Source organism: Phragmites australis, chromosome 6, assembly GCF_958298935.1.
Source record: "Phragmites australis chromosome 6, lpPhrAust1.1, whole genome shotgun sequence".
In the NCBI taxonomy this organism is placed as follows: Eukaryota; Viridiplantae; Streptophyta; class Magnoliopsida; order Poales; family Poaceae; genus Phragmites; species Phragmites australis.
Window position 1 is genome coordinate 1,142,802 of NC_084926.1, and position 24,828 is coordinate 1,167,629.

A 24,828-nucleotide genomic window follows, 5' to 3' on the forward strand; every position below is an offset into this window, starting at 1 on the left:
CAGCACGTTTGTGAAGATTGCTTTGCAATCTGTTGCTTGGAGATGCTTGTGTACTCCATTCTATCACTTGCGCAGGGAGGTGCTAGTGTTCTGAACTTCTATCTTGTGAGAACAGAGAGTTGCCTAAGTGCTGAATTCTGGTTTTCAGTTATAATACTTTTTGTAATTCTGTCCAGAGTTTGTAGAATTCAGAGAATTGCATATCAAGGTTGTTATCTAGGTGTGATCTCATATTCTAGTTTAATTTGTGATATGGTTAATAGGTCAGTGTGGGAGTTTATCTTTAATGATCTGGAGCCAGCTGACAAGAATCCTCTGAGAGTCATTTTAATACCACATCAAGTTCAGTTCAGTTTTAAATACATGATTAATATTTTCTGTGCTCGTGTTATGACAGTTATGTCACTCATATTCATTTATTTGTCATGTGTTTCCTTCTACTCGTGTTTTTTTTATTGGAATATGTATATATATGCTCGTTATATCGCACATATTACAACAAAGACTTATCCGATATTAATTCACAACAGAAAATTATTAAAAATTAATAATAGGAGTTCAGTACTAAGCCCAAACACTTGATGGGCCTAAACAACAGACCACATACAGGACAGCATCTATGTTTCGGGCCGTAGGATGCCGCTGACCACGGACAAGCCCACGACGACCCCGAGGGCCTCGGCGCCGGCAACCACCGCGGCCTGCACCAGCCCGTCTCCGGCGAGCTCCGCGCCGGCCACCAGCTGCAGGCCTTCGCCGCCGACATCCTTCGCCTCCTTCACCGCTTCCCCGCCGATCTCTGCCGCCTCAACAGCGGCCTCCTCCACCTCCCTCACCACCTCCGCCGCTGCCTCCTCCGCCCGCTCCAGCTTCTTCCGGATGCCGAAGAGCCCGATGGACGCCGCATTCGCGGGAGGTACCGCCGCCGGCGCGGCCCCCGCGGCGGACAGCAGGAGGAGGACGGCCGAGCGCCGATCGAACCGCACGGCGGATGCGGCGGCGGAGGCAACGACGCGGCGACGGCGGTGGGCCGCGGGTGCGGCGTGGAGGCGGATGCTGCAGGCGGTGGAGATGGCCATGGTGGAGAAACCTCTGGTCGCTCAGGCGTGCGGAGTGGTGAGTGGCGCGGAGGCTGTCTGGTGCAGGATGTGGTGGACTGGTGGTTGCGCCTGGCGCCAACGAGATGCGAGCATGCCACGCAAACAAACACATGTGGCTCTCCCTTCGTTGTTCTTATTCTCTCTTTTTTTTCTGTGAGAAAGAAAATCTCTCATCATTTTTCAGTTGAGTTTGATAGAGGAACTGTCTACGTATAACGTATATATGTATGTCACGATCCTGCTTATTCTCGAGAAATCATTAGAATCTCGTAGGTTTGTAAAGGTTGTAAACGGAAGAAATTTGGCTCTGGTAAGGAATTATTCAGTTGTATGGCTGAAATTGAGATGACGAGAAAATTCTGAATTTTGTCCGGCACTTTAACTGGAGCAACCAAGATTTTCTCAGAAGCCGGAATTGTGCGTTTATGGACTATGGATAATGATCTCCAGACATTCTTGCTCTCTTGTTTTTGCGGCACCAGTCAGTATTGTCATTCGCGTACGTGATACCCAGCTGACAGTTTCAGACTTCAGTCTATGAAATCGTTCAGTAACAGTGTAATCTTTAGTTGATGCGCCAAACAGCAGCTTCAACTCTGCGTGGATCCAACAAAATGTCTGCTAGAATAATTACAGGAAGAAGCATAACAGTTGCATAATGTTCACCCATCACATTGGACAATCAAACAGCAAAAGGAAGTGCAGGCAGATTGAAAATTTCAGTTCCAATGGAAAGAAAGATAATTTCCGTTCCAGCAAGCAAAAGGATGGAACTATGAGTCTATGAACCTCCGGTAACCAGCATCTCAAAATCGTCGAATCACAATTCACAAGGTATGAGCAGTCTTCAATAGATATACATCTGAGGGCAGCTTAAAAAAAATGCATGATATATCATGTCTGCATTTCTGCAATGTTGAATCTGAAAGATGTCCTCTCCTGTGCTTGCTGTTGCAATGCGCTTCCATGAGTAAGCGTCGCCCCCTTGCTTGCTTTCAACTCGCATTGGAAGGGAGAATCACATATCTAAGGCAACTTTCTCCTATCTGAACTCTACTACTTTTTTCCAAGGGCCAAGTTGACCCTGATCTCCCTGCCTTCCATTTCCTGAAAGACACATCACTAGTCAGCTCAATGTATTCTGCATATTTATATCAACGAACACTCGAGGAATTTTAGTTAAGAAAAAAGTATGCTCATTTATTCAGTCGAAAGAAACGACAGGTAAAACTAAGTCTTACAATTATACGAACAAAAGATTCATGAAAACAAATTCGTTTTGCAGTGTTTTAATTTGTACTACTCAGCAAACATATTTCAGCACAATACGTTTATCTGAATGCGTTCCTCCATTGATGTCTATGTTGCAAAGCTGAACAGGTTTACTTGAATCATCAGCTTGATTATGCTGGATTCGAAAAGCTTAACAAGTGTATTTCAGAGACACATATGAGCAAGTTTTTGACAAATCAAGCAGGACAAATCTATACTGTGGAATACGCATTACGTACCATTCCGTTGAGCGAGGAGAGAGCCTCGTCCATCTCCTCCTTGGTGGAGTAGCAGACGAAGCCGTAGCCCCGGGAGCGGCCGGTCTCCCCGTCGTAGAGCACCCGCGCGCCGACCACGTTGCCGCACCTCTGGAACGCCTCCGTGAGCATCTCCGAGGTGACCGTCCAGGACAGGTTGCCGACGAAGAGCTTGTGCTCGGTCTCTGGGTACAGCGGCAGCTTGGGCTTCGGCCGGTCGGCGAAGTTCACCTTCATCGTGCGGCCACCGTACAGCTGATGATCCAAGGGAGATCAAAGCCCATCACAGACGAAGTCGATTGGTGATGGAAATGCTACTAGCATTGTGGTAGCTGAGAGTACAATACTTACGCTGCCGTCGAGGTTCTTGATAACTAGCTCGCAGTCTTGAACGGTGGTCATCGTCACGAAGGCGAACCCTCGGCTTCTCCCCGTGGTCCGATCGTACAACACCTAAAAATGGAAGTCTTGAGATCAAATTATCCAGTCTCGGACAGGTCTCGTGAGCAACAAACTACCGATTGGGCGAATGGCTTCTCCTCTTTAATTTGTTCTAGGAACAACTGTCTAGAAATAGGGTCCACAGGGTCTCTGTTTGATTAAGTTGTGCGTTTTGCACCTAAAAAAAAGGTGTGTTTTTTATGAAATGACATTCTGAAGGCTCGAGCTGTCAATCGAAATAACCACTGCTGTGAGTGCGCAATCTGCAAATGAATATGTTTGGTTACTTGCCGCAGTTGGCCACACCTTAGGTAGCCAAACTTCACCGATTAAGACACGTGTTTGCTTTGTTGCACAATTATGACGCGCCAAACCTTCTCTCTGGTCGGATACATTTGTCATAAACTTAGTTTTATTGCAAAATTTGTCACAGTTGTAGTGAACGATTTGTCCACCACACTTATGGCACAAAAGTGTGGTAAGTTATGGCCATCAACCAACAGGCTCGAATCAAAACTGCAACTGGTTGTAATTCAAACTACATAAAGAATCTTACTAAAATATTTCAGTAACATACTGTTTTAATTCTTACGTGGACATCTGATTGATGCACCTGCAAAGTTTGTTTTGCCCCTTAATTTTATAGAAGCACACGCACATTCTTACGCGGACATCTGATTGCAGCTAAGCATTTCTGTAAACAGTTCACGTACCTCGACCATCTCCGGGCTGGCGTAGTCCTGCACAATGCCGGCGAGCAGCGCGCTGTCGCAGTTGTACGGCAGGTTCCCAAAGTACAGCTTGGTGGTGGTAGTGCTCACCTCCTCCTCCGACGGGCCGCCCTCGCCCTCCTCCTTGCCGCCGCCCTCGTCCGAGCTAGCCTCGACGACCCCGTCTTGTTCCTGCTCGTCGTCTTGCTCTTGCAACTGTCCCTCGGCGACCTCCTCCTCGACAGCCGTGGCCGCGGCCTCCTCCTGCGACACCATCGCGGTGACCGCGAGCCCGCGCCTCCGCGCCACGGGCACCACGGGCGCGGTGACGTGGTCGACGAGGAGGCGGCGGTGCAGGTGCGAGCGCGCCGCCGGGCGCGGGAACACGGACGCGTACTGGAGCTGCGTCCCGGCGGCGTCGGCCAAGAGCTTGGGGCAGGGCAGGCGCAGCGCCGCGTGCGCGGCGGTGGAGAGGCAGGAGTTGGCCATGGTTTCTGCAAGGTGGAGGAGAGGGACGGGGATACTGTACAGTCCTGGGTGTACAGAAACGAGCTGGCTGACTGGCTCCCTCTCGCCTTCGTCGCGGTGAGCGTGTGATGTGGAGGGGCGCAAGGCCAGTGGGAAGGGATGACGGAAGAGGGGATAAGTGGTGGTGTGAAACGAGCCATTGACACGTGGGCCCTTTTTCTGTGGTTCTTGTTTTTTAAAAAAATATCGAAAATACGAAGTTTAAAGATTAAAAGAGTCATGGCATACTAAAGTCATAACAGTATTATTTCTTTCCATTTTGTGTTTGTTTCCGTATAGGATCACGTGCTAAAATATCAAAGATTCTACTTTGTGCACAATCACAGCAATTTTCTGCAACGCATTTTCCATGTTCAGTGTCGCTGCAAGCTAATCTTTAGTTAGGGCGTTCAAACTCAAAACAGCTAATTCCATGATCAATTTGTGGTTAACAATTCGATCACCAATTCAACGGTGTCGATTCCGTCTGTTCCGGACTTCATCTACTCACCAATGTTACATGCGCTTCCTGCCGCGCTGCTTTCTATGCAGCCCATGCATGCATCAACCGCGCGCGTCCTGGGCCGTCCAGAGCTTGGATGATCGTTGTTACCTGTCCCACTCGCCGCTGCCGCGGAAGCACGATACCCGGCCTCGCCTCCGCAGGCCGCCGCGGCCGTCCTCCCTCCGGCCCGGCGATAGGTCCGCCTTCCACTTCTCGAGCGTTAGCTCCAGCTTCCTCTGCTCGACGTCCGCGCTCCTGGGGTCCAGCCGCCCGGAGTGATAAACGCTTACCGGCTTTTGGTCCTCGTCGTCCGGCTCGTGATCGTTGTCCTCGGCGACCTTGCACAGCGACGCTGATCTCTGCATCACGAGGTCCTTCACGGCGAACGCGCCGGGTGAATCAGGCGCGTCGTAGAGCGGCACGGTGCGCGACGCGTGGGCGGCGTCCAGCAGCGTCACCGCCACGTTCACGATGCCCTGCGGCCGTAGCGACCGCGGCCGCCGGAGCTGCAGCGCCGCCACCTGCCGGCCGTGGGTGGGCACCGGCCCGGAGGTGCGCACGAACGTGCTCACCACGATCCGCGTAAAGCCGAGGACGAGGTCGGCGCGGAGGCTCCGGGCGCCGCGCACCTCGACGGTGACGGCTGCCGTGTCGGAACGCAGGAAGGCGTCGTCCACTCGGAACAGGAACCTGTCGTTCCACGTGGGTACGGCGCCGCCGGCGCGCTCCACGTCGGTGCGCAGCTTCTGCGCCTCGTCAGCCCACGCCACGGCGTACGCTCGCACCCGGCGGCCGAGTCGGCGGCGGTGCAGGTCCTGCGCCGAGATGACGGTGACCTCCAGCAGGTGGAACGGGGACGGAGACAGTAGCGGCGGCATCGAGCAGCCGTCGCCGTGCCCTCCTCCCGCCGACATCGCGCCGGCTGGAGATCAAAACGTCGAACGAGACGGGCAAATGAATTACTACAAAGAAACAAGAAAAACTTGTGGTGCGGGCCTTCGAAGAGGAAAATTATATGTCAACCAAGTTTAGGCTGGTTGCAGAGTTGCCCACAGGTCTGCTGCGTGTATTTTTGGGGTATTCCAGGTTGGATTTGAAAAGGTATGTTTTCCAACAGTTTATATCTGTCGAATTTGTCAAAAGCACGAGCACTCTATTTACTCTATCTAGCCATCCGATCTCCCAAAATCAATTCACAATGGCCATATCAATTCACAGCGGCCTGATGCGTTCGGCACATCAGATGCAGCCGTGCATCAGCGGACGACCTCCACGTCCGCCCGGCCATGGAGGGCAACGAATGGCACGGCCGGGTGGGGGCGATCGGAGGAGGCATCAAGCTGCATATCTAAAACTATACCCCGCCATGAAGTGCATAAACACCGGGATCGAGACCTGAGCGATGAGCACACATCACCATTTAAACAGTATAAGCTGTAACACTTCCAGCCAATTCAACAAATTAGCACACGCCAGCACTCTTCACCAGGAGAATGTCACTTACACCTGTTCATTCTAGACATCACAAACACGATCGGTTGGTCTAGTTCACGCATCGCAATAGGGATCACAGATTCATTTAGACTGCGCCCGTCACACATCACAAAAGAAGCTGGGTGAAAAAAACTGTAGATCTAACACTCAGGATGGACATTAACAATCTAGCACGATTCAACATTCAAAACTCAAGGATTAACATCCTTCATGTGAAATAACATAACCAAGCATCGTTTGCTTCTCAACTTAGGAACAACCAATTTCAGTAAAAGCAACAAAAACACTAGTTTCAAGACCCACATTTCAAAGTGGAGACCAGATCTAGTTAGCGCCAGCAGCAGATCCGTTCTTCCTTGATACAGCTTCAGTTCCTGATCCGTATTTGCAGGCAATAGTTATGACAACATCAATAATCAATGGATCTCATGATATAACAAGACGAGAGAACAAGAAATTACCCTCTCTGAAGTTGCTCTTGAACCTCCGGGGCACGTGGCGAAGGTACCTCATCCTCCCTGTGCCAGTAGTCTTCCTCCTAATGGCCTTCACGCTCCAGTTGTCTGTTTTTGGAGAAATAATGAAGGGATCAGAACCACATGACATTTCAAAGAAAGATGCACATATCAAACCTAAGTAACACAACGTGTGAACCCCTCATGAATCCTAAATACATGTCCAGCACACTCATCCTAAGTACTAGGTACTTAGCTAGACCTTCTACTACCTCAGTTCTCTTTTAGATGTCATTTTAGCCATTGGCACACAGATCAAGTTTGCAATAAATTCTTTCATGCATGACATGTTTACCTCTCTCGATTCCTTCAACATTGAATCGATGGCACATAAGCCACCAATCCACCACACTCATTGAATTAAAACTCCACTTTCCAATAGCTTTTAATATGAGCACTCTAGTTAAACGCCACTTGAAAACCTAAAACGACATCTATTTAAGAATAAAATCAAATTTCTAAAACGACATCTATTTGAGAATGGAGGTAGTACGAGCAACTTGCAAATTAATCACAAAAGGTTAGCTACAGATATGTGCCCAGTTAACGAGGATAGGAATTAGGCAGCATGAATGCATGATAATAATACAAATATTAGCTAACTATCAATCATAACTAAGCTGAATTAACAATAACCACTGAACATGACAGTTCCTTGAAGGAAATATACAAGCGCAAAAACATGTCTACAAAGCAGTCCAAAACAGGCAGAGCCATATACCTAAGTACAGCCAATTTACCACCAATTCAGCAAGTAGTGGCTTCAAGTGCTAATAAAATGTAATTAAACATGAAAATTATAAGTTCAATCTTATATCAGTTTGTACCAAAATCTATAAATCGGTCAACACCTTGCTTATGGCCTAAACCTAATGATTACAGGCTACAAACATTAACGGTTAGATTAATATAGCTGCTTTTACAGTGACTACTCAAATATCAAACCACATCCTATCAATTTAATCATAAAGTTAACATGCAATTTCATCAAAATAACACATCCAAAACGCATATCTATCAAACCCAAGCACGAACAATTTCGCACAAGAACACCGATCCCAGGCACACACCAAGGGTCGCTGCGTTGCTTCCACAGTCATATCTAACCATACTACAGAGTCCACGTCGAATCTAACAAACACAAGGAAACCGAACATGGACGGAATCAAGCATCTGGGGATCTTACATTTGCGGATGCGGGCGGCGGGGTAGCCGCAGGAGGAGCAGGTGCTCTTCTGCAGGTGGAAGCTGCGGCGGCCGCAGCGCACGCACAGCGTGTGCGTCTTGTTCCGGCGCTTGCCGAAGCTCCCGGTACCCTTGCCCTGCACACGCCAACCAGCTAAAGAATTAGCTCATTCGATCTAGGAGAGAAGACCACGAGGCCGCCACCAAGAGAGATAGTGCTCCGATCTCTCACCATTTCGCCTACGCCTCCTTCGCTTGCCGCCGCCGAGGAGGAGGACGAGGAGAAGAGCGCACCAAAACCTAGCGAGCGGAAGGGAGAAGCTTTTATAGAGCAGAGCGGAAGGTTTAGTCGCTAATGGGCCTTGAATGGGCCTCGTGGCCTTCTGCTTTCTAAACAGGCCAGGGCCCATTCAGGCCCGTACGTACGAGCGTCTCCCCCCCCCCCCCCCCACCCCCACGCAGCAGCCGACGACAAAAAGGGAAAAAGAGCCGACGAGCTCGTTTCTCCTCCCACCGCACGGCCGCGCGGCGCCTCTCTTTTGTCGCCGGCGATGGATGAGGTGGGTGTGGAGGTGCCTCTCCCAACGGGAAAGCTCTCCGTTGACACGAACAGGTAGCAAAAAAATTCATCTTGGCTTGTTTCGATCGTGTGACGGATGGCCTCGTCTGTCATCTGATTCTTGATTCTCTTCGATGCGGAAGGGATGGAGGTGGTTGGGGTGGTGTCGTGCTCGTGGCCACCGGGAGTTTCAATCCTCCCACCTACATGCACCTGCGCATGTTTGGTAAGATTAAAAGTTTGTTAATTTCTGCGTACCCCAAGAATAGCCTGAGATTGGGAGCGAGCAGTAAAGAGTGTGTCTCTCTTTTTGTATGTTTCCTGTAGAGCTGGCAAAGGATGAGCTTCAGCAGCGAGGGTATCGTGTGTTGGGTGGCTACATGTCTCCGGTGAATGATGCGTATAAGAAGAAGGTATATTGTGACTTCGCAAAGAGCATATGGAACTATGTCTCTGCTGTTCTTGTGATTGAGTTCAGATCTTGAAGTTGTGTAGGACCTCTTACCGGCTGCTCACCGCATTCACTTTTGTGAACTTGCATGCAAAAGCTCATCTTTTGTGATGGTTGATTCATGGGAGGTAACTTGATTTTACATACTCCCACTCATAAGTTTCTTAGAGTTTTGCTATGTATAATACGATATTTGTAATTTGGGTATTGCAGCATCTCACACAAATGAATGCTTTGCCCTTGATAGGCAATGCAGAAATGTTATCAACGCACTTTGACCGTTCTTTCGAGAATTCGAAACTCTTTGCACAAGGATGGTTTAGCTGACCAAGGTATATAAGGATTGTTTGTTCCAACATAGCATCCCCCTTTTCACATACTGTTGGACCTCGCGAACGTAATGCACACTTTACAGGTGACCTTTCCCTGTTCGATATGTAGTGACAAAGAATTTTATTTCAGGCAGCCTGAAGGTAATGCTTTTATGCGGTTCTGACCTGCTTGAGTCATTCAGTACTCCAGGAGTTTGGATCCCAGATCAGGTAGAAATCTGAACTTTGCTAACAATACAAAACTTTGCACCCTTTTTGCAAACTTATGGTGCCCTTTTTAGTTGCATTTTGATTTTTCTAGATCAATTTACTTTTACGACACCTGCTTTTTTTCCAGGTCAGAACCATATGCAAGGACTTTGGTGTCATATGTATACGCAGAGAAGGGAAAGATGTTGGAAAATTGATAGCCAACAGTGAAGTACTGCAAGAATGCAGGGTACAAACTTATAGTCTGAGGATTTTAGTATCATCTTTTCAGGATGTTGTATGTATATTACCATTTTCTGAACTCCTTTTCAGGATAACATCATCTTGGTTGAAGAGATTGTGCCAAATCAGATCAGTTCATCCAGAGTAAGGTATCAGTCTTACAGACATTGATTTTTGGATAATTTTATGCTATTCCTGTTCACAATCCTTTATTGAATATCGATGCATCTATGTATGATTAAATTGCAGAGACTGCATAAGAAGATGTCTGTCAATAAAGTATCTTACTTGTGATGAAGTCATTGAATACATTAGAGAACACAAGCTTTTCATGGAAGCTGAAGGCAGTGATACAAGATTGTGACAATGGTGGTATTTGGAGGTATTTTCATATGCAATTCTTTTCCATCTTTGAACATATATCATGTTTGTAGATCACACACGCAATCTGAATCCGAATTGGAATTTGTGGTTTTGATGCAGATTTTCAATATTATGCAGTTAAATGCTTTTGCCATGATCAAATGTATGGGCTATGGACGTCTATCTTGGGATAACATCTGGATCGTGCATGATGAGCGGCAATTGTTCGACACAAAGTCCATGAAATAAAAGGGGCTGACAATTAAAATAATATTTTGACCAAATGCGACTGGAAATTTTAGAGAGTACACTTCTCATCTGTTGTATATATGGTTCGAACAATATTAAAATCATCCTTGTATCTTCGTTAATTTGGTGTCAAGCGGAAAATATTGCTGAAGCAACTGCTACATATGAAATTCTCACTCGCAACAATATGATGCTCAGTTTTACTTATTTGTCAGTTCCATCCGATGTTCTAATACTGATTCTAGAGAACCAGCGAGTGTGGATATGCTGTTATGTACATTAAGATATCAGAGAAGTTTCACTTACACACAATTCTGATGCATAGTTAGATGATGATCTATCTAGAACACAGTACAACCAGCTCAGCTTGTAATGAACAATTATTTATACGAAACAGCACACCTGCCGTCAATCAATAAAGTCAGCCTTTATACAACTCAGCTACTATTACAAGATTTACATAACTGCAAGGGTATGGCAGATACACCAGGGATTCGTAAGAAGTATGTGGAAATTCACAGTTTGGAGAACTGCGAAGAGCCAATTCTATCTGATCTAAAACAGCCTGTATCACGAAAAATCACTGACAAACATGATGAGATCTTGAAAACATATTAAGCTGCAGTTCATATGGTCAAGGAAGAATTTGCAAATTACAGCTACTACTAATGTGACGTGGAGCATCAGTATTTGGTACTACAAAGAGCAACTAGCGCCCGTGCAAACTCTTTCCGCTGTTCTTCAGAAGCTTTGTTCATAGCCAAAATTATGAAGCACCAGCTGCTTCTATCGGCCTACCAGCAGCAGAGGACAAGGCCTCCCTTCCATGCGGCCTCAAGAGTGTTTCACGGTCGCAGCTCGACGGCGCGAGGGGTTGGATACCGCCGGGGTTTAGAGGGAAGAGGGTCTTGAAGTATCCCGCCATAATGGCCTCCATGTCGCAGGTCTCGGCTACCTTGGGCATCTGGTAGATGTCGCGCGTGTAGGCGTTGAGGCTGGGGTACTCCGCCAGCTTCCGCCTGGTGCACCGGAAGAGCGGGTTGTAGACGGCGTCGAACCGGATCAGCGTAGTAAAGAGGCACACGTCGGCCAGCGTGAACCTGTCCCCGCACAGGTAGCGGGAGCCGGTGAGGTGGTCCTCGAACCTGTCCAGCGAGCCGAACAGCTCGCTCGCCGCGGCGTCGTACGCCTCCTGGCTCTGCGCGAAGCCACACCTGCGTCATCGAAATCTTTTCACAATTAGGATGAAAGAATCCAGTCGCTGCAGTTCATCTCAATCATTTGATCAGAGCAATGCTGCAGAAAAATCAATTTTTTTTTTTCTAGAATACGCAGGAGACGTGCGTATCATTGCATTAAGAAGGACCCGGAAGAGATAGGTCCGGAGGCCAAAAAAAGAAGTTAAATACAATGGACCCAAGGGACCACGGACGAAAAAAGAAAGAGAGAAAGAAAGAAAGAAAGAAAGGAAGAGGGAAGGAAGAAGAACACGGAGGAAAGCAACAGACAGAAACCAACTACCACGCGATGCACAGCTTAATGGATAGACCGAGAGCTACGCAAGTGAGCCAAAAGCGTAGCTAGGTGAACTGCTCCGGCTGCGCACCATTGCTCCGCCGCACTCCAGATGGAAGCCAACAACGATGCGGTAGAAGAACGACTGTTACTGAACACGATGCTGTTACGCGTCACCCAAATTGTCCAGGCAGCAAGGAGAATAAGAGAGTCCAATCCACGACGCAGGTCCTTAACAACGCCACCTCGCAAGTCGAGCCACCAATCACCGAAAGACGGTTGATCCAAAGGAGGATGAACTCCTAGCAGTCGCCACCAGATTTCCCTCGCCCAGACACAGTGGAGAAGCAAGTGGTCCGTCGTCTCAGGGAGCTGGGAACAGAACGCACAGGAGCCATCCGCCTGCAGCCCGTGGCGCCGCCGTCGATCAGCCGTCCACAACCTCCCTATCAAACCCTGCCAGGCAAAGAATTTCACCTTTCTGGGCGCCCAAGACTTCCAGATCAACTTCGCCCCAACGAAGAACTCGGAACCCTGGAAAAGCATCCTATAGGCGGAGCGGGCCGAGTACTCGCCAGTTGCGGTCCACCTCCACACCGGCCGGTCTACACCAGAAGAGAGATGGACAGAATCCAGCCGAACCCAAAGCCACATGTACTGGGCAAGCATGTCCAGATGGAGCGGCCCTGACAAGTCCCTGGTCCAACGCCGCCCACACAGAGCGTCAGCCACCGTTCTTGAGTTGAGCACCGACGGCGCAACGCAAGGGAGGAGATCAGGAGCCAGAGAGCGAATAGACTTCCCGTCCAACCAAGCATCTCGCCAGAACAGCGCTCTTCTACCATTGCCGACCTCCACAGTCGTCGAAGCGTCGAAGAGAGCGAGAACCTGGCGCTCATGCTGCAAAGGAAGAGAGCCCCACGGCCTATCCGGGTCTGTCCTCTGCCACCACAGCCAGCGCAAGCGGAGGGCCACCCCGGCACGTCGGAGATCAAGAATTCCGAGACCACCATAGTCCAGGGGCCGGCAAACCTTGGACCAAGCGACGGCGTTGCCGCCCCCGGAAGAGGTCCCCTCTCCGGCCCATAAGAAGGATTTTCTTATCCTGTCAACCTCCTTAATCGCCCAAAGCGGCACGGTAATGGACAGCATGATGTGCAGGGGCGTAGAGGACAGCACAGAACGCACCAGAGCCGCTCTGCCGGGTCTTGAAATCAGCTTAGCCTGCCAAGTCGGCAACCTGGCCGCCACCCTGTCGATTAAAGGTTGAAGATCACACCTACGGAGGCGGCCGGGAGACAGCGGGACACCCAAGTACTGCAGTGGAAAATCAGAAAGCCCGCAAGGAAGGAGTTCCCGGGCACGGCTGATCTCCTCTTCAGAGCAGTTAAGCGAGGCCGCCGTGCTTTTGTTCAAATTAGTTCGGAGTCCAGAAGCTTCCCCAAAGAAGCGGAGGACGGCGAGATGGCCCAGAATATCTCGCCGAGACGGCGATAAGAAGAGCACAACGTCGTCCGCGTAGAGAGAGCACCGGTGCTTGATGCAGGCATGTCCAATTGGATCAACAACCCCGGCTTCCTCGGCTCTAACCAGGAGTTGAGACAAGGTGTCCATCACAATGACGAATAAGAATGGCGACAGGGGATCACCCTGCCGCAAGCCCCTGACATGCTGAATGGTCCGCCCTGGATACGAGTTGAGGAGAACACGAGTGGTAGAGGAGGCTAGAATACTCTCTATGCAGCTGCACCACCGCTGTCCGAAGCCTCTAGACCGCATAACCTCAAGGAGGAAAGGCCAGGAAACTGAATCGAAAGCCTTAGAGATGTCGAGCTTCAGAAGGATAGCCGGGCGCCTAGACCGCTTCAGAACCCGAACCGACGAGTGCACGAATTTAAAGTTGTCATGTATGGAGCGACCGGCAATGAAAGCGCTCTGATTGTTTGACACCAACTGGCTAAGCAGCGGAGCGAGTCTGAGGGACAGAGCCTTCGAAATTATCTTGCCAAAGCTATGAAGGAGGCTGATGGGGCGGAAATCGGACGGAGTTGTAGCCGGCTGAACTTTGGGCAGCAAAGAGATGAAAGCGTTGTTGAGCTGTCTGAAACCCCGACGGTCGCCGACACCAACCGCGCACACCGCAGCAAATACATCTGCTTTGATGATGTGCCAAGCAGACTTGTAGAATTCCGCAGTATAGCCATCCGGACCGGGAGCCTTGTTAGCCGGCAAGCACCTAATGACGTGGGCAATTTCTTCTTCGCTGAAAGGGGCTTCAAGGGACTGCAGATCCAGCGGAGCAAAACCAAGAGCAGGGAGATCCATCGTGAACTGCCTCGCGGTGGCGACGCCTAATATGGAGTCAAAATGCTGGAACAGCGCTTCTTCCATGCCACGATGCGAGGAAATCAGACCGTCTTCTGACAGAAGAGACGGAATAAGCTTCTTACGGGAGCGAGAGTTGGCAAAGGCGAAGAACAGGCGCGTGTCCGCATCACCGTCCCGCAGCCAAGCCAGACGGGAGCGACTCCGGGCAATCGAGCGCTGCAGCGAAGCCAGGCCGAGGGAGACGACCTTGACGTGTTTGCGGAGTTGCGCCTCATCCACCGACAGAGGCCTCCAATCCTGGGCGGCATCCAAACGAGAGACCACTTCCCGTGCCATGAGAAGCTGATCGCGAACGTTGCCCACATTTCTGGCGCACCAACTAGTCAGATGGGCAGAGGTGCGCCGAAGAAGGATGTCTAGCCGAATCAAAGGAGGGAGGGAGCGCTCCTGAGGCAATAACCTCCAGCCTTGACCCACCGCGGACAGGAAGCCGGGCATCCTAGTCCAAAAGGCTTCGAATCGAAAGCGGCGACGGCTGGGGATTTGCAGCGTGGTCGAGAGAAGCAGGGGGCAGTGGTCGGAAGAATCGCTAGACAGTGCTTGAAGAAAGCAATCCGGAAACAACGCATCCCATTCCAGGGAGCACAACATCCTATCCAGGCGGACGAGCGTCGGGGAAGCGCGCTCGTTCGACCATGTGTAACGCCGCCCGAACAAAGGAATATCCTTGAGCTCATGGTCTGAAATGAAACGACGAAAGCGAGAAATGGAGTGCCTGGGAACATGGTTATTGTTTTTAAATCAATTTTTTTGAGGTCGATGTCCTGGCGCAGCTCCGACGGCCACAGGTTCAGGCCGCTGCCGCCGCCTTCGGCATCCGCGAGGCCGCAGAGGAACTTGGCGATCTCGATGCTCTCGTTGCACACCACCTCGCGGCGCTCGGCGTCCCAGAGCATCGGCACCGACGCCCTGCCCTCGAACCCGCCGCTCCGCACGGCGTACACCTCCCGGAGCTTGCGCTTCCCGTAGAGCCCGTCGGGGCTGTCCGACGTGAAGGACCACGCACCGTCGTCGCCCGGGACGGCGACGGAGACCGGGAGCCCGGGACGGCGACGGACGAGGAGGGCGCGGTGAGCCCAGGGGCAGGGGAGGCCCACGTAGAGGTGGAGGCAGGCGGAGGGATTCCCCACGACGGCGGGGAAGCGGGACGGCGTGCGGGTAAAGGCACCGGTTGCAGGGTCGCAGGGCGCGAGCTGGCGCATGAGGAGGCGCCACGCAGCGGTTCAGCTGTGTCGGACGGCGAGGACGAGGGGCGCCGGGGGCAGCGCGCGCCCCCACAGGAGGCGGGAGAGGGCGGTGAGGGGGTCCTGTGAGGCGGTGATGCGGTTGAGCCGGCAGCGGCGGTGGATGAGGAAGGGGGGAGGTGGCGCTCGCCGGAGATGGAGGGGGAGCGGCGGAGGTGGTGTGGCCCACATGTCTGATGTCTTTGCCGGCGGCCGCCCGCCGGAGAGATAGAGCACTCACCTCTGAGTGGAGCTGTTTAGGCGAGGTTGGAATGGGCCGGACCCGAATTTGGATCGCGGACAATATTTACGATCCGTTCTGGCGGAGAGATTCGGGAGTCAGAAGGGGTAATGGTTCAGTCTGGGCCCAGCCCAGTAGGCTGATATTGGCCCAGTTACAAGCCCAGAAGCTATCAAACGTTAAAGCTATACACAATATTCAACTTTATAAATTTAGGCTCCGATTGAACTTTTTAAAATTAGGCTATGTTTGGCAGGGCTTGTACACAAGATGAACTCTATAAATTTAGACTCTATTGAACTTTTTTAAAATTAGACTCTGTTTGGCCAGGCTTACACACATATTGAACTCTATCAATTTAGACTCTATTTAGCAGGGCTCCAGCAAGATTAGTTTACAGCGATGGCAGGTTGGCCATGAAATCCTCCATCAGGCATGGCAGCTTGGCAGGGCTCGACAACATCATCGAATGGCAATATGCGAAGAGCCAAATAAAAGTCATTGAAGGGTAAGCGCACAACGAAAAGCAAAAAGGGAAATCAGCACACGATACAAAAACCTAGCATAAAGTTTGAACTCTGCCAAGTGTCAGGCTAAGCAACAAGTTCATATCGATGCTGGGAGAATGTCTTCGATGCTAGTAGAGAAAACATCCAGCAGCACAAACAGCATTCAGGGAAATTCTTTAGGGCCATCAAATTCTCCACTAGCTAAGAACTCTCCCATTAAGTTTTAACACAAGGAAATGCTATTAAGCTTCCATTAGACGATCGCATTTGCGGCACTAGCAATCCTAGGCCACAGATCAGCGCACTCCTTTCCAATAGGTCCAGTGATGGCAGAACCTGCAACATAGAAGTACATATTATTCAAATTGTTCATCCAGCTACGAAACAGTTCTATGAATACTTAAAGATCAATGCTAGCTCAAGAATGCTTGAATTAGCACAACTCGAACATAAACAGCTCACTAATATCCTAGGATGATTTTCAGGTTTCCAACTACAAATTAGCTGCATTGTGTATAAAACCATAAAAACTTCCAGGAATATACCTTTCATTTCTCCCTTAGGGTTCACAATCACTCCAGCATTATCTGCAAATGTCATAAACAGAACATCAGAACATGAACCATAACTAAAGTAGTAATTGTGATCTTACAAACAAATGATCTACACAGTACCAGGAAATACAAAAAATTGCAGACAACAAACAAAAGATAATTCAAAGCAGCTACGCATTATACCAAATTATATTATAACACCATAACTAGAATACAAACCAGCCCAGATGCAATATCTAGCTTGTACTAAATTTCTAATGTCCACAATGAACTATATGTGCACAGAAAGAAACATACTTACTTAAACATTTATGTATACTACCAGGTATTGTGCCACAAATACAGATAACATGTGCCGGGAGACAGGTAACATTGTACAAGAGAAGAATGCACTATGCTGTTTAATACTGGCTGATTTGCATCTATGCTTCCTTCTGACAAATGACCAGAGTGGAAGGTCACTCTTTATGTAACGAAGCAACAGTACCAGATATGAACAGAGTACATTGAGATTCTTTCCACAGCATAACAAACTTCCGAACATCTCATCATAATTTCTCGGAATAAAGGTGAAGAATATACTTTCGCAGAAAATGAATATGATATGTTGATCAACAGGTTTATCAAAATTGAGATGTGACATCAAAGCAGAATAATAGCTCAGTAGACAGCAAACTCTACAGAAACAAAACCAAAACATAAGCGACAAATTCAAGAGATCCGTCCAGTTTGATAAGAGATGTACCTTCAAAGTACATGTAGACACCATCCTTTCGGCGCCATGGCTTGCGCTGCCTCACAATGACAGCTGGCATCACCTTCTTCCTGAGGTCAGGCTTTCCCTTCTTCACAGTAGCCATAACCATGTCCCCAACACAGGCAGAAGGAAGCCTGTTAAGACGACCTTTGATTCCCTTCACAGAAATGATGTACAGGTTCTTGGCTCCAGTGTTATCAGCACAGTTCACAGTGGCTGCCACTGGTAGACCCAGTGACATCCGGAACTTGTTACCAGCACTACCTCCACGCCCTGCAGTACAAAAGAACACCAGCAAGCACACATTTAGACAAGAGAACTCCAATACATCTGTTGTAAACTAAGTACCTAAGCTTGAGATGCATAACAGCCACATGTAAAGCACAAGTTCTGTGTGAGAAATTATACATCATCCTAATAGTTCGTTAATAGAATGCTTTCATCTGATTATCAGCAGAGCAACGTAAGGAAATGAGGAAATTTACAGACACCAAGTTAGAGAAATGTGACATGTAATGACTCGCTGCTTTACTTAAGATCTAATTGAATAGCTATTAGAACAAGAAGCAAGGGAACACCATTGGAAATATCTTATATACTAAGAGAAGATTGAAAAAAATACAAAATACAAAACCTTTTACCACGTCAACTATGATGCTCCTGTGTTCCTCATAGGAGGGTAATGGCAGCTAAGCTACTCAGAACATCTAACGTGTATGAATAAACATTTAATAATTACGCCTACCATGCTAGGCTAAGCGAAGCTATCGTTACAAACATCTAAAACCTATAAAATTATAAGCATTCTCATTTCCAAGCCTCTGAGAGTGGATCTATCTACAAACAAGGCAGATGTACATTACAAGCGGCAGAACTGCACGCAAGTATACAAATTTAACAACCCTAAACCAACAGCGAGCTAAACAGAAATCACCACGTGAAACATGAGATCTAACTCATGATCATACGCATCAACATGAAGAAAAATTTGAGAAAAATACCGCGAATATAAGCCAGCAGATACAAGATCACAACGATTCGAACGACGCATCAAAACGGCACACTGTAGCTTACTACGTACAGTAATTAGCAAGAGACCATCCAGATCGAAACATCTTACAACATGATCTAACCAGCATGCGATACTACAATAGCACAACAGCGAGGCATACAGGGGAAGCTCTGATCGGAAAAGGAGAAGGAAATTTACCTCGCTTCGACATCTTGGAAGCAGCAGGAGGAGACGCAAGTGACGGCGCGTGGCGGCGGCGCAGTGCTTTGGGCGTTTGGCTGGTTTATACGGTGGCTTGGCCTTAGGGTTTTGCGGTTATTATTTGATTTGACCCTCATTACTTCCAATAATATTTTTCAGGTCCTCGGGCTAGTATACTAGTATAGTGTGCGAACCAAAACGACGCGCGCGAAAGAAAAACGAAAGCGCATAAACATGGGGTCCTGAATATAAAGTAGAAAGTGCAGTGGAGGGTTTTTACTCATTAGTCCCTACAGAAGTCAGAATTGTGATAAAGGGGCTACGAAAATGGGGTGGGCGCACCCGGCGGTGGCCATGGAGGAGGTGCTCGGCCTGGTGCGGGGCTTCGTCGACGTCCTCGTCCTCGCCGGCGGCCGCACCTCGTCCGGATCCGCTGCCACTTGGAGCTCCGACGAAGTCAAGAAGGCCCTCCGGTGGGCGCTCTTCTTCGAGGAGGTTTGTGGCGATTCCTCTCGCTTAACTGCTCCTTGCGCTAGTTTCGCCTCCTGCGGTCCTGCCCTTCGCCGTGTTGTCTTCCGCCTCCAGTGGTAGCTTGCGTACTTCGGGGTTTGAATTCCCGCCTTCGCAATGCCGCTTACGCATTGTGTTAACGGCTTCAGAATTGGTGCGCCTTGATGCGCGCTGTACGCATACTAGCCACCTGCAGAATTTGTGCGTTGTATGTAGTGCCAATCAGTGCGTGCTAGAGGACACATAGCTTGTGAATTGCTCATTTGTACCTGCATTGTGTTCAGGTTTTCAAGGACCTGCGTGACTCGGGCCAGTACGAGCATTCTGCAAATGAGCTCGATGCAGCCCTCGTTGATCTCACTTCAAGTCCGGAGTTCCCAAAGGTGCTTTCCGAAAACTGTTTGCTTTTTTGGTTTTTGAACAAGGTGTTTGGTGTATGTGTTGATTCTGGTTTTTGCAAGTAGTGATGTTCTACCTCTGTGTTCAGGGTCTTGCTGATGTACGGTCGGAAACGCTATCCATGGCAAGTATGTTGGTTATAAGACATTTTCTGAAACCAAAAACAATGAGTGTAGAGAATTTTGGTGCTCTTCTTGAAGCAGTTGTTGAAATGGATATTGATGGCATTTGTGCTGGTGGTGTGCACACTGCGTGCCAAGAGTACGTGAAGTCGATATTGGATATGGATCTGCCAAGTCTGACACGGACCACGAATACTTGTGATGTTGGACTTCCCACCAGTTCTGATGAACTGTATGCACAATCCATGCCCATGGGTTATTCATGGATTCTAGTTAAAGAATTTCTGAAAGGGTTAGATTCAGCATCTTGTACTTCTTTGGCTGAGAGAGGACTGGAAATACTTCTGAACAGTGTGAAAAAGAACAGCTCTGATGATGCAAGAAATAAGCTGTGCGCTCCATCAATTCCGAAGTAAACATTCATCTTCTATATATTGCTACTGTTGTTAATCCACATATCTGTGTCCTTTATTTTACATGATAGCATGCTCCACTTTGAACTCACCCAAAACTATTACAACACAGAACATCACAAATGATTGACGAGTTTGTCCTGTGGAAGCAGTGGAGAGCAAAGTGTCTGTCATACTTGCTTGATGAAAGGACCGTTCGGATTGTGTCTGGAGCTAGATTGATCTTTAGAGCTCCCAAAGAGCAGTGGATGAGAGTGTTTGAACCCTTAAAAGGTTCAACAGAATCTTGTCAAAGTGATCTTGTTGAAATCATGGTAATTATTCATGGTTTGGCCTTTGATCATAGACACTTCTAGTACATGAACAATCTACATTGTCAAATCAACATGTATGCATTGTCTTTATAGGAGCTATGCTTTCTGGGTTTGATTTCAAGGCGATGGAGTCCCTTGATAGAGGGCTTCATGTCGCACACTTTTGATTTCATTCCTATATCCAAGCAGTACGCTGATCTGCACCAGTTGCTTCAGGGAGCTTCTCGGGACAAATGCCAAGAAAAGCTTATTGATTTGGAGGTTCTTCCTATTTTAAATTTATGTCTTGTTAATAGGTTTTGCCAAGTATTCTGTGTGTTGGGAACGTGAACTTCAATGAGCACCTTTTGAAACAAGAGGGTTGTACCCTTTTGAGTCACTCGACAATCAATACTGTCAGGTGTTATCATGTCAAACTGTCAACTATCAAGGGCACTTCTGTGAATCCTCAGTGTGCTTCTGTTACTAAAATCTGGGGAATACCTATGGTCAGACTCCTCTCCAAGGAACTGTAATAAGCACTAGTAGGCCAAATCAGATCTACAGTACAGTTATTGGAACCATGCTTTCACATTTGACAGGAAATTGAAACTGAACCGTCTTTGATACTACTGCCAATGCTTAGCCCTCGTTCAGCAATGCTATTACCGTTGTGGAACAACTAATCGTTTATACCACTGGCCTAGTTCGATGTACAATTGATATTTGGTATAAGATAAGATTGCTTGAGTCATTGAATTAGTTCCCAAACTTTATGTGCTGCTCTTACTTTCTGATATCTTTATCTTCATTTTGACTAGCATATTTCCTTTTAATTGGTTCATAATATATCCTATCTTTGTTTTTGTGATTATTACCTGACATGCAAAACCTGATCAACTGATCCAAAATTTATTGAGCTTTCTAGGGTCTTCTGATATCTTTTAAATTTTAACGTAGAAAGACTTCATGAATTGGCTGCCTATAGTTTTATTGGTTATGACTAGCATGCCTTTCAGAGATCTCTGTGGAAATAAAATGTGTAATGGGTAATGTAATAATGTTAGCAAGAGTAAATGAATTGTTAATGTTGGTATATACATCCTTTCTCAAATCTGTTTGTATCTTATCTCGAAAGAATGCATCTTCAACCAAAGCTTTGAATTTCAACAGGAAAAGGATATTCTTGAGTATGCAAGACAGTCATTACAGAGTAAACCGTATATATTTTGGCTTCTACCTCCAGTCCTTACTGCCGCCGTGACGCCACCAGGGTGAGCTGATTGCTTTTTAGTTTTTACCTTATGGGATGGCCTTTTAAGTTGATTTGTGTCATCATTTTTGTGATAATTTGATGTTTGTAACGGATCATATATATAGGTCAACTTTGTTCGAGATATACCTTGCTGAAATAGATAAGCAATTTCATGAAGCTGCTCCTGCAAATCAGTATGTTGTCAACAAGGAAGTTTAATGCAAGATAATGCCACATTTAATTCTTATGCGTTTATGTTGATTGTTTAAATTTCAGAAAGTGTAACTGCAGAGGAGATCAAATAGAGCAGCATCATAGCTGTAAGTGATTTCACAGTTGCAAATACTTCCTTCCTCATATTTCAAATGAAATAAGCATTTGAGTGCTCCGACTCTTCAAATAAAGCTTAATTTTCTTCCTTCTAGGTGAGATTGCTGAAAGGATTCAATGTCTCTACACATTCCATATTCAACAACCTCGTCTAGTGGTTATGTAGTGGCGTTAATTATATTTTAAGACTTGCTGGAGATTAGGAATATGCACGTCAATTCTGACTATTCACTTTTAAGTGAGTAACTGTTTTTCCAAGCTGACTGCAATCAATATTTCACATGTATGACAGTGATTAGATGAACCCCAAACAGCAGAGAAACAATAGAATTCGCCTTTTTGCATGATGGAAATAGTTCAGTTGGAAGAGATACCTACTGCAATGTAAATCTGGAGATTTAACAAGTTCTTGCTCCTCCTTTTTTGTCTTCAAGATGAAGATCAGTTCTATTTCACCTCTCTATCTTAGTCCGATGGCATCCATGACAGACCAACAAGCAACGAAAGCAATTCCTGGTTCACTTTTTTTTTCAATTATTTTTTTGTGCCTCTTAGCGCTTCTAGATTCTACCTGCACCAGATCAGAACTCCAAAACGTAAATTAATTAGCTGGCTAAGAACTCCCAATTTTTTATTCCTGTTGTTTCTTCGTTTGAAAAATCAAAAGATGCATGGTTTCAGATCAAGGCATTGTCAGGCCAGCTTTTCATTAAAAGCTCCTGTTACATGCCAAATTGGGGTTGTCAACTCCAAGGCACCTAGTTGCACAAAAAAAATTCCTAGATTGCAAGCTCATTGTTTGGATTTCATTATGGACTACGCTTCATCCACTCAATTAGTACACCAAACAGAAGATTTTCCAAGGTAGTTGTATAATGTTCTCAGACTGCTTATAGAAAGATTATGTTGGAAGTTTCGATGCTACTCCATACCATAACCCGACCAATGTAATTGCTTGAGTCACAACATACATGTTTGGACCATACCAGCAGCGGTTGAATCAATACTATACTATCTATGTGGCGCGGAATTGGCGTGCTCTCAGCTCCTCTCCCTCGCTGTAGCTCCTGTGCTGACAGTTGGGCCTTGCCACTTTATTTCTCGGTCAGCCGATCAGCACTTCCAGCGAGTTTTGGTGCTCACACGTCTTCAGAGTATATATAAAACAAAACGGCCCATGAGCTCAGCCAAGCACTAGAAATTAAAAAATAACGCACTAGAGCTACTGCATCGCACTACCATGGCATGGCAAGTATGAGGAAATACCGTGCCGTATTGTAACTAATGTTCCTAGATATTCAGCAAAAAATATTTATTCCATTCTAAAAACAACAAAATATCTCGCTCATTTATTTCCTCATACATGTATGCCATAGATAAAATCTAGCGTTTCTCACCGGAAACTTTAGTCGTGAATGACCAGATAAAATCTAGCGTTTCCCTCTGGAAACTTTAGTCACCGGTAGAAAAAACTCGCTCATTTATTTTCTCATACATGTACATCTAGATAAAATTCAACATTTTTCTCCGGAAACTTTAGCTGCCGATGAAAACTTAGGTCGCCGGCAAAAAAAAAAACTCATGATCTCATTTTTCAAATTAATACTTCTCTCATTTATTCCCTCGTACACGTGGGACCAAATAAAATCCAGCGTTTTCTTCCAAAAACTCTAGTCGTTGGGGCAATTTCTTCTAGTCAACTTTAGCTGCCGGCGGAAACTTTAGTCGCTGGCAAAAAAAAAAAACTCACAACCTCATTTTTCAAATTAATACTTCTCTCATTTATTCCCTCGTACACGTGAGATCAAATAAAATCTAGCGTTTCCCTTCAGAAACTTCAGTCGTCAGGGCAATTTCTTCGGGTCAAAATTCCGAATCCACTTCCTCACTATTGACAATTCATACTTAAAAACGGCAATGATAAAACAATAGATAAAAATTGCACCGTTGTCGATTTATCAACATGGCACATAAATACCTGACAGAAAAAGACTGCATAATTGATCCATGGGTCTTACGTAATAAATAAAAGCTACAATCATAACATTTTAATGATCGTGTCTGTAAAAAAAAAAAAAAACCTATCTTACCTTTCAAACACAGCCTACAAATCACATAACATTCCAGTATTACATTTATTCAAAACAAAAGGCAGCAATACCCGCCATTCTAGCTAGTCTTCTACTATCTTCAGAAGGAGAAATGTAAGAATCAATGCCCCAGCGCTACTACTCTTGAGAAGCCATCTTTTGCTAGTGAAAGTAGCAAGTCAAGGCCTTTAGGTTGTGTGATGTCAAATTATGGAATGGATATATGGTTATTAACTGTTGGATGTCGATTTCTATATGTATGTATGCGAATCATGTCCTCTCAATTCTAAGGATTCTAATGACATATCTCTTTTTTCCAATTACAATTCTGATACGGCATGATATATAGTATTGCGAAGAACAATAAAAAAAATGGTCATTCAAATGTCTCAATAGCCATGCACAAAGATATCAGTTAAATAATGTCCTTCGTGTGACGATAGTTATTGTAAAGACATTTGAATCAAACAATTGTAGGACATTATTTTGACCAATACATGACAATAACTATCGTCACACGTAAGCAAAATTTTAGGTCAGACCAAGAAACGCCATAAAATAATTTGAAAAACTATGACTAATGAATAATGGTTCATCAAAGGACCTCGACGTTGCTTAGAGGAGGTGAATAGATGTTTTAAAAA

The 24,828-nt window shown here is 46.8% G+C and overlaps 7 protein-coding genes, 1 non-coding gene and 1 pseudogene across 10 annotated transcripts; 2 read left to right on the forward strand and 7 right to left on the reverse strand.

Annotated features, from left to right (window-relative positions):
• Positions 1–516: 516 nt before the first annotated feature.
• Positions 517–4,408, reverse strand: LOC133920940 (28 kDa ribonucleoprotein, chloroplastic). The gene is made up of 4 exons (XM_062365594.1): positions 3,784–4,408; positions 2,981–3,082; positions 2,612–2,884; positions 517–2,207 (listed from the first exon to the last, which is right to left on the reverse strand). The coding sequence occupies exons 1-4, from the start codon at positions 4,267–4,269 to the stop codon at positions 2,157–2,159; spliced, it is 912 nt and encodes a 303-aa protein (XP_062221578.1). The 5' UTR covers positions 4,270–4,408; the 3' UTR covers positions 517–2,156.
• On the reverse strand, positions 618–1,079 carry LOC133920763 (uncharacterized). Its single transcript, XM_062365357.1, has one exon. It carries the CDS (start codon positions 1,077–1,079, stop codon positions 618–620), a length of 462 nt encoding a protein of 153 aa, XP_062221341.1.
• A 128-nt stretch (positions 4,409–4,536) lies between the features above and the next one.
• On the reverse strand, positions 4,537–6,265 carry LOC133920941 (uncharacterized). The gene has a single exon (XM_062365595.1). The coding sequence runs from the start codon at positions 5,704–5,706 to the stop codon at positions 4,897–4,899; it is 810 nt and encodes a 269-aa protein (XP_062221579.1). The 5' UTR covers positions 5,707–6,265; the 3' UTR covers positions 4,537–4,896.
• Positions 6,266–6,409: 144 nt separating this feature from the next.
• LOC133920942 (large ribosomal subunit protein eL37x-like) lies at positions 6,410–8,313 on the reverse strand. The gene is made up of 4 exons (XM_062365596.1): positions 8,219–8,313; positions 7,988–8,123; positions 6,748–6,849; positions 6,410–6,660 (listed from the first exon to the last, which is right to left on the reverse strand). The coding sequence occupies exons 1-4, from the start codon at positions 8,219–8,221 to the stop codon at positions 6,611–6,613; spliced, it is 291 nt and encodes a 96-aa protein (XP_062221580.1). The 5' UTR covers positions 8,222–8,313; the 3' UTR covers positions 6,410–6,610.
• Positions 8,314–8,454: 141 nt separating this feature from the next.
• On the forward strand, positions 8,455–10,577 carry LOC133920945 (nicotinamide/nicotinic acid mononucleotide adenylyltransferase). Of its 2 annotated transcripts, none has more exons than XM_062365599.1 (10): positions 8,455–8,599; positions 8,689–8,771; positions 8,873–8,958; positions 9,041–9,124; positions 9,244–9,328; positions 9,459–9,538; positions 9,666–9,767; positions 9,851–9,909; positions 10,010–10,142; positions 10,244–10,577. In XM_062365599.1, the coding sequence occupies exons 1-9, from the start codon at positions 8,538–8,540 to the stop codon at positions 10,122–10,124; spliced, it is 756 nt and encodes a 251-aa protein (XP_062221583.1). In that variant the 5' UTR covers positions 8,455–8,537; the 3' UTR covers positions 10,125–10,142; positions 10,244–10,577. The 2 variants fall into 2 exon arrangements, with proteins under 2 accessions (XP_062221583.1, XP_062221584.1); XM_062365600.1 differs by having other exon boundaries at positions 10,262–10,577.
• Positions 10,578–10,676: 99 nt separating this feature from the next.
• On the reverse strand, positions 10,677–16,143 carry LOC133920947 (uncharacterized; annotated as a pseudogene).
• A 149-nt stretch (positions 16,144–16,292) lies between these two features.
• LOC133920946 (large ribosomal subunit protein uL14) lies at positions 16,293–18,922 on the reverse strand. Its single transcript, XM_062365602.1, has 4 exons — positions 18,770–18,922; positions 17,548–17,832; positions 16,794–16,835; positions 16,293–16,584 (listed from the first exon to the last, which is right to left on the reverse strand). Exons 1-4 carry the CDS (start codon positions 18,780–18,782, stop codon positions 16,502–16,504), a joined length of 423 nt encoding a protein of 140 aa, XP_062221586.1. The 5' UTR covers positions 18,783–18,922; the 3' UTR covers positions 16,293–16,501.
• On the reverse strand, positions 17,151–17,284 carry LOC133923298 (small nucleolar RNA snoR137). The gene has a single exon (XR_009910560.1). It is a non-coding gene; the product is annotated as a small nucleolar RNA snoR137 (small nucleolar RNA).
• A 153-nt stretch (positions 18,923–19,075) lies between the features above and the next one.
• LOC133920943 (uncharacterized) lies at positions 19,076–22,438 on the forward strand. 2 transcript variants are annotated; one of them, XM_062365597.1, is made up of 9 exons: positions 19,076–19,267; positions 19,567–19,665; positions 19,770–20,215; positions 20,329–20,530; positions 20,624–20,791; positions 21,683–21,783; positions 21,890–21,958; positions 22,041–22,084; positions 22,190–22,438. In XM_062365597.1, exons 1-9 carry the CDS (start codon positions 19,100–19,102, stop codon positions 22,258–22,260), a joined length of 1,368 nt encoding a protein of 455 aa, XP_062221581.1. In that variant the 5' UTR covers positions 19,076–19,099; the 3' UTR covers positions 22,261–22,438. The 2 variants fall into 2 exon arrangements, with proteins under 2 accessions (XP_062221581.1, XP_062221582.1); XM_062365598.1 differs by having other exon boundaries at positions 20,720–20,791.
• Positions 22,439–24,828: the final 2,390 nt, after the last annotated feature.